The 12,523-nt window shown below is 46.0% G+C and overlaps 1 protein-coding gene across 1 annotated transcript; it reads left to right on the forward strand.

The window, feature by feature from the left end:
• The first annotated feature begins 669 nt into the window (after positions 1 to 669).
• Positions 670 to 12,484, forward strand: SOD1 (superoxide dismutase 1). The gene is made up of 5 exons (XM_006126060.5): positions 670 to 828; positions 4,032 to 4,125; positions 5,761 to 5,830; positions 8,663 to 8,780; positions 12,176 to 12,484. The coding sequence occupies exons 1-5, from the start codon at positions 754 to 756 to the stop codon at positions 12,284 to 12,286; spliced, it is 468 nt and encodes a 155-aa protein (XP_006126122.2). The 5' UTR covers positions 670 to 753; the 3' UTR covers positions 12,287 to 12,484.
• The last annotated feature ends 39 nt before the right edge of the window (positions 12,485 to 12,523 follow it).

The raw sequence follows: 12,523 nt of genomic DNA on the forward strand, positions 1-12,523 counted from the left end.
AGTAGCTGAGCCTAGAAGCTGAATGCAAAGTGCCCAGCTAATGACAATAATAAAATCCAGCTCTGCAGGGATATAAGGGCTTGAGTAGTGGCTGGCTGACTAGAAGGTTCAAATGAAGGAAGTAGCAGTATTTTGTTTTAGCCTTATCTAAGTGGAATCATTGAAATGTAGCCCCATCTCCACAGGCTGATGGTGTGGAAAACCAGCACAGTGAAAAGCTATTATTTCATAAATGCTCCAAAATCAAGACTTTTTTAATGTAAGAAACACTGATCACCTGATAGTCTCCTTATAAAAGCTTCAGAAAGATCAGCTTGTGTGTTTTGCAAGGTCCCCCCATTTGTAACTTTGGAAGCTCACAGCCTTACACCCAGCAAAACACAGTAAAGACTAAGAACCCCAAAGGACAAGAGGGACAGACACTGAGGGCAGGATGGGGCTGGGCTATGCGGTAGGACATGCTCCCACAGCCCTGCCCCCGGATTGGTCTCGTCCGCTGCCTTTGCGGCGTGGCCCCACCCTCTCCAGGCAGAGTGAAGGTCGGTCACCTCATGACTAGGAATGGGGGGGCGATAGCGCTCCCTCTTCCGATTGGTGGGTTCGGGCGGCGGATTCGGTGGCCTGGATTGGCTGAGCCTCTCCCGAGGCGGGCAAATAGGCCGCGTTGTGATTGGCCACGCAGCGCGGGGCCGCTATAAAAGGCTCGGCGGGGTGCTAGCCGTGGGTGTGTGTGCGCGCAGCTGCGGCGAGAACATGGCGGCGGTGAAGGCCGTGTGCGTGCTGCAGGGGGAGGGCGCGGTGAAGGGCGTCATCAACTTCGAGCAGCAGGTCAGGCCGGGGAGGGGGGTGTGGGCGGGGTCGGCCCCGCTGGGGGGAGGAGGAGGAGTCAGTCCCCCCGGTGGCAGCCCAGCGGCTCCCTCCCCCCCCCCCCGTAGCAGCTCAGCCCCGGGGTCTGGGGGAGCGGCTGGAAGTGCCGAGTCACGGCGGGCGGGGCCGGGCGCTGAGGTCGCTGCCGGGGGGGGGGGGGGCTCGAGAGGCGCAGGCGGCGCTGCGGGGCCGGGCGGGCGGGGCGCGCTCCAGCTCCCGGCGCAGCAGCACGAGAGGCTGGTTCCAAAGTACAAATCCCGCCCGCTCCCCTCGAGTGGCGGCGGCAGGGAGCTCGGCTGGGGGGGGGGGGGGGTGAAAACGGTCTGGGAGCCTGGACTGCCCGGGTGGCAGGGCAGGGGGCTCCTTGGGTCGGGTCTCAGCTCCTCCACCCATGTGGCCAAGCCTGCCCCTCGAAATGGCTTTTTCAGGCGCCAGTCCCAGGCTGCTTGGGATCAGTGGGGACCGAGCCCAAGGTCTGCTCTGCCCTAGAGAGCTGAGCTGCTGGTGACCGCATTGACTAAAGCCCAAGTGTGGGTGCTGGCTGGCTTACGGCTCGGCCATGTTGTCACTAGCACTGGCATAATACATCCTGTGGCAGTGGTTCCCAAACTTTTTGGCATCACGCCCCCTTCTTGATTTTGGGGAAACGCTCAGGCCCCAGCAAAACTTGTTGAGCAAAAAAAAGGAACTGACTGGGGCAGAAAAACTTTGGGGGGGGGGGGCTGGGTCACCTCATGCACCATTGGAATTTCTTCATGCCCCCAGTTTGGGAACCAGTGTCCTACAGGCTGCAATGTTCTGTCTTCTGGAAGACTTGGCAAAGTCTTCTGTGTATAAGGGACAGTGTTGGTAGGACTGACTCAGCTTGCCTGTGTACATAGTGGCAACAAAACAGCAATTGAACTTAAGCTTTTATGAAGCTGCTGGAGGGCTGTGTTCTTAACTAGCAATTACACAAGTTGTGGATAGTTTAGAGCTGCTCTGACTGAAGTGTCTTCTGGGTTGAACTAAAGGTAACCTGGGAAAAAGTAATAGTAAATGAACATACACAAGGATTTTGTGTTGGTGAGTTTTACTTGTGTTGGTGAGGGCATGTGTTACCCATCAGTTTTACTCAAGTAGTAATATGCATAGCAGTAGTTCCTGGTAAAGGGAGGCAGCCACTTAAAACTGCATGACAAATGTAGTTTCATAACTGACATCTTAAGCTAAGAGACTTGTGGGAGGAGTGACTTTCATTGGCCCCACTTCTGTTGATGAGACTAGGTTTTAGACCACTTAGCTCTTCTGCAGGTCTGGGAATGGTGACAGCAAAATGCAAAGTGAAACAAATTGGTTAGTATTAGGTATGTGAAGGGTTAACTGGTGGGGGCTGCTCCAGCACATATGGGCTGATCCAGTCAGGGCCTAGCTGGAGCAGCCCTTTGCCTGTGGCATGGGGCTGCTCTGGCCTGGGTGTGCCACAGGTTGAGGTGGTGGAATAGCCTCCCGCCCACCTGTTTAATTGGTTAACCAGTTAACTAATTAAACAGGATTTTACTTCTCTAGTGAGCATACATTGTAAAGGACTATTTTGGTGGTGTGCCCTGTTAATGCCACTGCATTCATTAGGCAAAAGTGAGAATGGGCTTTTCTGCTGTCTGTTCAGTCCATTATTTTTAAGGTTCACAAAGTAATGATTTTAAACTCCTAGGCTCACTTTTTGAAAATGTTCGGCAGGTTTAAAGCAGTTAAGCAGTAGTCAGTACCATGGAAAATCTCTATTGGACAGCATTCTCTGTAACTCTTGCCTTCAGTCATTACCAAATGTAGCACCTGGGTAGACCCTAAATTTGCCTGCAGATAGGCAGTTTAGTAAACTTCTGTCTAAAGAGGGATGGAAACAGAAGATGATACAAAGGTTGACATCCTTTACCTAACTCAAGAATAAACTGAGGCTAATTAAGATTACTTCTGTGCTAAGGATGAGGAAATCACAGTATTTATACTACAAGGTGAAGAGTTTAAAAATACCTTACTTCAATTTAAGGCATGAAATTGCTCACACTCCCTTGAAGGCATGTGGCTCTTGACAAGGGTCTCAAAATATTGATGCCAAAATAACTTTCTTAATCCCACAGAATAATTACTGTTTGTTAAATAGCAGGGGTCAGTAACCTACAGTAGGTGTGACATGTGAGCCCATTTTGAATGGCATGCACAATAGGAACTTTCCTGGAAGTGGCTGGAGTCTTGTGGCTGCCATGCAGCTGCAGCACCAGCTTCCTGCTGGAAGGGCAAGGAGCAGGGAGGCAGGGGACTGGGGTGGCCCAGCAAGCAGAGCAGGTGGCATGACCTGTACTGGGCTCTGTCCATGGAGCTGCCCCTGCACAGCCTGGGTGTGCAGCTCCCAGGAGCTAAGGAGTTAACTCCCTCTCACTACAGGCTCTGCTCTGGGACAGGGCTGGAGCTGCTCTGCAGATCTGAGGCTTGGGTGGCTGGTGACAAGCTGCTGCCACCTTTGTGAGATGGCAGGGTCCTGGCTGTGCTGCTCCTCGTGGAGTGTGTGCATGGGTGGGGTTCCCCTTCCCCAGTGCCCCACAGTGCCTACCTGGACTAGAACCTGCCCACAGGCTCTACCTGCCCTAGCCCCAGAGCAGCAGCCTTAGCAAAGGGCTGAGCCAGGCAGGGAAGTGACTCTCATCTACCCCCTCCCCACCCATGGGGGGTAGGAGGGATGAAGGAGGATGGGAGGGGATGAGGTATTGGGTCATCACGGTGCTATGAGGAGCAAAGCTGGAGCAGAGGGAAGATGAGAGGGGGGATACAATTTTACTTAGCAGAAGCTGTGCTTTCCTTTACTCCCCATTTCTTTGCCTCCCTCCCCAACTAGCTGTGTGGCTGAGTTCTTACCCTCTCCCTTTCTGCATTACTTCCCCCAACCCCCCGCATCCCCACCACACCCACCTCTCCTGCCATCAGACTCTCCTAGACCCTACCCTCCTTTACCCATCCTGCACCTCACGTCCTGCCCAGATCTTGCATCCCTATTCAACTTACTGGCACCCCTGTCCTGCACTAGGGGGGCACAGGCCCCAGGTGCCTGGCAACCTCAAATGGTTGGGGACCACTGCTCTACAAGTCCTGAATTATTAGACTAACACAACCATTTTTCTCATTTGAAGGGTACTGGACCGGTATCACTCTCAGGAACTATTGAAGGTTTGACTGAAGGAAAACATGGCTTCCATGTCCATGAATTTGGAGACAACACAAATGGTAGGGTTCATGTCTAGGCTCTGTTGCTGTAGCTAAATTGCATTCTGATACCTCAAGTTTATGGCACTTGACATCAGATTGCCCTTAATGCCATGTTTTGCAGTCTTATAAAACTACTGTAGTGAGATTCATAGCTGGAATCTCTTTTGGGTATACTCAGTTTCTGTGTCCCTAAATGAGAGGAAAGCAATATAAAATGAAGGTCTGTCAGGTGAGTCGCTGATAGCAGTGTCTCGCTTTGAGAAAATGATGGTATACAGGCAGTCCCAGGGATACGTACAAGATAGGGACTGTAGGTTTGTTCTTAAGTTGAATCTGTATGTAAGTCGGAACTGGCGTCCACATTCAGCCGCTGCTGAAACTGACTGCCAGTTCTGACTTACATACAGATTCAACTTAAGAACCCCAGGCTTCCCCAAGTCAGCTGCTGCTGAAACTGATCAGCACTGATTCCAGGAAGCCTGGGGCAGAGCAACTCTGCCTCGGGCTTCCTGTAGTCAGCGCTGGTCAGTTTCAGCAGCGGCTGACTTGGGGAGGCCTGGGGCAGAGTTGCTGGGTTGCTCCAGTAGCACCGCTCCTCGGCACTACTGGGGCACCCCAGCTGCTCTGCCCCAGGGCCTGATTCAGCCACTGCTGAAACTGACCAGCAGCGGCTGAGTGGGGCCAGCTGGGGTGCTGCCAGGTTGGTCCAGTAGTGCCCAGAGTGGCGCTGCAGGACCAATCGGCAGCGCCCCAGCTGCTCTGCTCCAGGGTCCAAAACAAAAGCCTGGTCTGCTGGGGGGAGAGGGGCACACTAGCCGCGCCCCCCCAGCAGACCAGGGACACCAGGAGCAGAGCTGCCGCAGCAGCAGCGGGGTGCCGCGCCTCTGAGGCTTTGCTCTGGCAAAGTCTCAGAGGCGCGGGACCCCCTCACGGCTGTGGCTTCAGTCCCGGTGCCTGTGGTCTTCTGGGGACCGTCTCCAGCAGACCACAGGCACCGGGACTCAAGCGGCAGCAGCGGCGGGTTCCCGTGCTTCTGAGGCTTTGCCAGAGCAAAGCCTCAGAAGCACAGGAACCTGCCCGGTGCCCCTGGTCTGCTGGAGACGGTCTCCAGCAGACCAGGGGCACCAGAGCAGCTTATGAACGGGGCTTTCCGACAAGTCGGATCTGCGTAAGTCGGGGACTGCCCGTATGACCACTGTATCTGAGCTAGTACTCAAATGCAGCTTTAATCTGAAAGCAAATAGGCAATGGAATGTAACAACTTGAGGCCAGCTAGTTCAAATTTGGTCTCTGCTCGCTACTGGGTGGATAGACTTTCAAAGTGTCATCTTAAGCTGAAGCCAAGGGTTGGCTCACTAGCAATTCCATTTTACATATATAGGTAGGTCACTCTAGTCAGGACAGCCTTTCTCATGCTTGACACATGAATAAAGAGCTCTAAAAGGTCTCGAAGCATCTCTTGCAAATAAACTCCAGTAGGTGTTCAGGGTAAGTGTCACCTTTGAGTGGAAAGTGTCACATCTTTCTTCACTCAATAACTATTTCCTGTGTTAATAATATAAGGTGTCTTGCTGGCCAACAGAACTTAAATCATGCATCTGAAAGAATATTCAGTTCTCTATAGCTTTGTACTGAAGATTGTAATTGTTACAGGATGTACCAGTGCAGGTGCTCACTTCAATCCTCATGGCAAAAAACATGGTGGACCACAAGATCAAGAGAGGTGAACATAAGTATTTACATTTTTTCCTTTTTTTAATGTAATCTCCTCTAGCAGCAACTGATGTGACCAGTTTCTCAACACCAGCTGGGCCCCCCCTTGAAATTGCTGTAAAGTTCACTCTCTGCCATTGGCCTTCTCCGGCTTCAGCCACTGCAGTCCACTGTACAGTGGGGAACCCTGAGTAGGAGTGTTTCTGGGAAGGGGGGCATTGGGAGATAAAGACGACATTAGGGATATGATCCCCTGCCTCTGATAGGGGAAGCGACAAGGTGGGGGAGCAGGCGCTGGTGGGAAACAGCTTAAAAGCTGGTTCCCCAGCACCATCTCCGCAGGGGGCAGCAGAGAGGGAGGCACAGCAGGGACTGAAGTAGTCTCCAGTTGTACTGCTTCTGCTGTGATTCTGCTCTTGAAATGTACACAAGCCCCAGTGGGGCTCATGTACATGTCAAAGGCTCAGGTGCCTCCTGCGCTACTTGTGGGGCTTCCCAGCAGGGCTCTTGCTCCAGTTCAAAAGTGGAAATCCTATTGACTATTCAATTAATCTAAATTTAACATCCCTAGAAAGCATAGTGGGGATTCCAGGAATTCATCTGCAGGAGTATATGTCCCTGCCAGTTATCAGGGTTGATCATGCACTATGGGTATTTTGCACTGTACAAATTTGCTGAGGGGTATCATGTAAATTGTGTAGCCACACCCTGCACTTGAACTAGCTTACATCAATCTCTAGTCCAGAAAATGCTTAACTGAACTCCTAGATCTTTCTAAACGTGAGTGGGAAGTGAGTATTGCAGTTAGTTGCTTTATAGCTCTGGCTAACACTCAAGAAATTTCAGAGTCCTAATTGTTATGGTGTATGATGTCCTTGTGAATAACTGACAAATGACACCTCTGGTACTTGAGAGCAGTGCCTCTATTCAGAATTGGCACTGTGGACTTGAGGAAAATTTTTGTAATGATGGCAAGTGGAATGAAGCAAAAAGTAAAGGTGTTAGGCTAATGTCAGCATTCACAAGTGATTGGACTTCAGCACTGTGACAGGTGTTCCAAGTAGCAAACATTTATTGCATGTTGAGGCCTAATTTGTGATATTGTGCTGTTAATCATATTGGTCAAATCCTTCACTTTGGATGTATAGTAAATGTGATCACTAATTGCAAGTGTTTAAACAATGTCTAGTAATATCCCAAATCAACTTCTAGCAAAAACAGCTACACCATAAGCAAGGCTATGATTGTCTGAAGTAGTTTGGCTTGTCTTTATTTGACTCCAGTTCTGAACTAGAGCAAAATTGCAAGCACGTTTGGCTTAAATGTTAGAGTTAAGATGCTACTTCTGGCAGAAGCTGGTGTGATTACAAGTGCTGGATGTTGTATGAATAGTTTTTTTGTAAGCATCTTTAGAAAAGGTTACAACTGGAGTGTCTGAAGAATTATACTTTTGAGCCTTCCTTGAGTATCTAGTGTAGCAGTGAACTTAAGGACCATTTAAACAAACAAACCTTCGAGAGGTTTCTTTGGGGAGAAACTAGCATAGCAATTTTAAAATTGCTTTCATGCCTCTACAGTGCTAATTAGTAATTTTCAGCAAAAAGCATGGGGGGGGGAGTAAGAGAATGGTGAACTATTCACTTAGAGATTTTTTTTGTCACTTTAAAAGCTTTGGACAGCAGCTAATACCAAAATACCAGATCAGAAGAACTAGTCAGAATAGATTCACCTGTTTCCATATTCTGTTAACATAGATCTCCATATTTTTAAATCCTTGGGTAACTAGAGTAAGCAAAACTTTCCTTGCCTATAGTTTATTTTGTGATTCATAAAATACAGATGTCTCAAAATACAGGCAATTATGCTACTACAAGCAGAATACAGTCAAACACTAACCATCTCAATTGATATTTGGCCATACTGAATTTATATACATGACTGATGTAAATCATACACAAAGTATCCCATAGTTTTTCTCTGGGAATCCTAATTCTTCTGGAAAATCCTGGACTTTAAAGAACAAACAAATTTACCTCCCTCCACTCTTTGGATGTGTGTCTCCCATTTTGAGAATTGGAAGGTGGAGACACATTCTGGGGAGAATGTTCCACAGTATGACAGCCTGGAAAATGCCAAATAAGGTCACTTCTCATAGCCTAGCAAATCAATGGTCCCTTTATTATATATTTAGATCAGTGAAGAGCCTGCATATTTTCCCCCCTCTTGACAGCTTCTTTTGATTCAGATAATACAGCTGTGTGATATGGCATCAAAAGCTTTAAAGTGTGGATAGAATCTGTCATTCTAAGATGTTTCTAGTGTCTGAGTAAGGCAGAACTCAAAGCTGGCTAGTTGAGATGAATAACACGTGAGTAACTGAAAAGTTACCGTATAGTGTGGGCTTATTAATGTTACCAGGTAGTGAGTTTGACCAAGACGTTTAATAAAATGGACTGCTATCTCTCTTGGTTAAGCCATATTCCCTCACCCCCAACATCTTCATGTTCAAAACACTAGCTGTGTTTTGTGGCTTCCAGAGCTCTGCTGGGATTGAAGTCAAATTGAATCTCTGCCAATATGTTAACAAGCTTCCCATCCTTCAGTAGCTGACTATTTTTTTTAAATAGTGAGGCCTTAAATTGGAGCAAGAATGGGGTTAGAGGGCATGCTTGTTTGAACTGAAGCAGCAAGCATGATACAAATAACACATTGCTTCTGTATTAAACAAAACCAGGAATCTAACCCCATACCAGTCACTGAATAGAGAAGCTAATACCTTTGCTGGCAAATGATTCAGACTTAATGTCTTAAGACTCATGACTTCTATTTCTGTGCATTCTAGGCATGTTGGAGATCTTGGCAATGTGACTGCTAATAAAGATGGTGTCGCAAAAGTGTCTATTACGGATTCTTTAATTTCTCTTAATGGACCACAGTCTATTATTGGACGCACTATGGTGGTAAGTATCTTATTGTGAGTGAAATCTGGTATAATATACCTGGTCTACAGAATCTAACATTGAAAAAGCCAAACCAAATAAACTGAAGCAGTGAGTCTTAATAGATCCTGTAGTAGTAACTGAACAGTAGTATTCATCTAAATTGGGTATCTGAAGACAACCTAAATGTCAACACTAGCATTTCTGAATACTTTAAACCAGGGCTACTCAACTTTGGAAGTCTCAGGGCCACAATGATACTCACAGCACATGCTGAGAGCTGCAACTTAAGTGTGGCTGCATATACTTATATATGCAACTAGCTTTTCCCATTGACAGGCATGAATACAAAGATTAAGGCAAAACTATACAACACACAGACCCCACTTAAGTCAGTTCTGCTGATATTAATGATTTCCACCCATATGACAGTGCTTAATGAGCAATAACAGTCCAGGAGTTTAACTACTAAAACTCATATCAACAGAAGACCATTATATTGACTACTCTTGTTTTAGTTCCCACCCACAGGCTGTGAGTAGCCCTGCTTTAAACTAATTCTGCAATTAACAACTTTCTGGGGTTTTGGAATCTTCTGTATAGACTACTGCAATTTTTTTTTTCTGGCAAGAATCTGGGGTGCCTAAAAGGGACAGTATATCCTGACTTGAGACTGCAGGATACTTTTTAAATTTCATTTAAGTTAGTTCCCTGAATCTTTTGCAGAACTTTTGTGTGAACACATTTCTAATATCAAGTGGTGATGGCTGTGTGTACAGGTCATGCTGAAGACTGATTTTTTTTTTCCAGCCTCAAACTCTTAAGCTGTCCCACGTTATTGATTCTAGAACATTTGCATTGATTCTTTTGCACAAATTGAGTTAGCTGTCTGCAGTGCCAAAACTTGAAGCTTCATTTTAAAATGAGACCTGGCCAATGATGTATGGGTTGCATAATGAAAGGAATGCTTATGTGAGGGAAAGATACTAGCCTTAAAGGGGAAGCTTAAAATCAGCTTGTACATCAGGACTGGAAAATCTTGATCTATGTTAAGGGAATAGATGGAAAGAGGCTGTACATGTTGGAGAGCTTAAGCTATAGACATTATCTGACTTCATGATTTGGTGCTAGTTGTCATACAGCCTACTCCAACTTGATTTCAACAAGTGATGCCTTCCTGGCTGACATGACTTTTGGCAGACTTTGACTTACCCATATAATATCTGCAAACTGTTCTGATCGGCCTAGCTGCTGCATTCATGCGCAACCGTAAGCACAGAACCTCCCTATATTGTAGTGACATTTGGCCTAGACCATTCAGATGTCTTTTCCCCACTAGTGGGGGTCAACAGAGCTGCTACACTTACAACATGCACCGAAGAGCAGCAGCGTGCAGTGGTTCAATTTGTGGGCTGAAGGTGTAAAAGGTGCAGAAAGGCTATCAGTACAGTGACAGTGTTTTGCTGCAGCACAGCATGTACAAATGGATTGACATGTTCAAAAATGTCTGAACAAGTGTCACTGATACAGAATGATCAGGATGCTCATCCACATTGACTACTGAAAGGGACATTGAACAAGTCTGTGCGCTGATCATCAACAGTCATCCTCCTGTTTGAGAATAGTCATGATTTCTGCCTATGAAATCATCCACCACAAACTTTGCTTCAAAGTTTGTGCAATGTGGGTTCCCAAACAACTCAGACAGCACAGACATAACTATTTTGACATCTATAACTGTCTTTTGAACCAGTATCATGAGGAAGGTGACATGAGTCATATTGTCACTGGTGATGAAACATGGATCCACCACTGAGCTGGAGAGCAAATAGCAGAGATTCTCTCCCCCTCCCCCCCCCTTCAAAGATGCTTTAAGAGGCAGTCATTTTGCCACTGACCATGATTTGAAGGAGGTGCACACATGGCTTGCTGCCTGGCCAAAAAACACTCTTTGAAGGTATACAAAAGCTTGTGTGATGCTGGACCAAGTGTGTTGAAAATCAGGGGAACTGTTGAAAAATGATACTTATGAGTTCTGTATTGCTGTTGTGGTAATTTTAATAAATACACTTTGGATACTTCTTGACTTACCCTCATAGATCCTGAAACTAGCTCATGCCCTTCATTAGCTTTGGCTTCTTTCCAGCTGTCTCCTGCCAAGTCTCACTCAGTGTGAGATGTTAAAGGAAACAGTAGATCTGGTGTCTTTGCATTGTTTCCTCTACTTTTAGGTTAACATGTACCCAAACAAATTACCTGAATGCTAGTCTCAGTGAAGTATTTGACAAAAGGCACTCAAGCAAGGGTCTAAATATTGACTTAATAGTAAAACTGGACCTGTTTGTAACTAGCATAATTAGTGCTATAACACCTTGCATACTATACCTTTGGAACAAGAACTTTGCATTGAAACTCTTATAATTCAGTTGCATCATGTGTGAAGGCAGTGTAAAATCACCACTGCTTTAGTGCCTTCTATCAGTGTTCAACCAAGCAGAAGTGTCTGATTTATTAGCTCAGCACAGTCACTAGCTATAAATGCTTTAACTCCATGATGTCCAACCAGCTCTGGCTAGAGTTCATTATAGCACTTCACACTTATCTGCCCAAATGTGGCTAGTATAGGATACAATCTGCTTTGACTCATTACTGGATATTGAAAATCTGCCTATTGGCTTAAGTCCCTATTGTAAGTGGGTGGCTTTTTTTAGTCTTCAGTAGCTTAATGGTGCCAGACTAAGGCTGGCTTTTGGTTTTTTAAATTTGGAGTTAACTTGATGGTAGCAACTTCTTCCAAATAAATGGAGCATACTCTTACAGCCAGTCTAATCTTATGGAAGTACTAGTCATAAGTACTCAGGATACATGTCAGGTATGGGGCACTTAACTAATTCTGTGCTGAATATTAAACCTTGCTCTTAATATATCAGGAAGTACTTCTGTTTCCCTCTTGTTGCTGGAGGCACAAGGTCACATCTATACTTACCAGTGGATTGATGCTCCAGAGGTCCATCTTCTGGCATTTGAACATAGCAAGTCTAGTATAGACCTGTAAATCAAACACTGAGGGCAGCTCTAGCTGGGGTCCAGTATTCTTCCTTTTGTAAGTAAGGGAAGCTGACAGGAGCACTTGCTCCCATCAGTTTCCTGCTCTGTGGACAGTGGAAACATGATTATACTACTCCAGCTACATTAATTATGTAGCTGGAGTCAGCTTATCTTAATTTTGACTTCCCACTAGGCCTTAGTGAGGAGGAAGTTTACTTACTGTTGTCAACTAGATGGCAAAAGTTTGTGGTATGAAGTAGAATCCAGAGGGAACACTGCAATGTTATCAATTAAGGTGCATGCCTAAAGGTTGACATGTTAATAACTGATTTAACATTTAGTGCTAATCCTGCTTTTTCTCTTTCTAGGTCCATGAGAAAGATGACGACTTGGGTAAAGGGGGAAATGAGGAGAGCTCAAAAACTGGCAATGCTGGTGCTCGTCTGGCTTGTGGTGTTATTGGAATAGCTAAGATCTAAATATAAATTCCACCTAGAGCTACTTAAGGTGGAAGAGTAGGCTACAGCAATGTACATTTCATTAAGCAAATAATTTGGCCTTATTCTGCCAAGAGCTTGCTTTAATCTTACTGCTAACTGTCTTGTGGTGTATAAAAAGCAGTAAATGTCCTCAATTTTGTACAATGTGCATACTGCAATTAAATGGAATGTTCAGTATTTCTTGTCAATCTGTTCTAAAGTAATGTGATTAAAACA

The sequence above is a fragment of the Pelodiscus sinensis genome, chromosome 1, assembly GCF_052426305.1.
Source record: "Pelodiscus sinensis isolate ZL-2025 chromosome 1, ASM5242630v1, whole genome shotgun sequence".
Taxonomy (NCBI): domain Eukaryota; kingdom Metazoa; phylum Chordata; order Testudines; family Trionychidae; genus Pelodiscus; species Pelodiscus sinensis.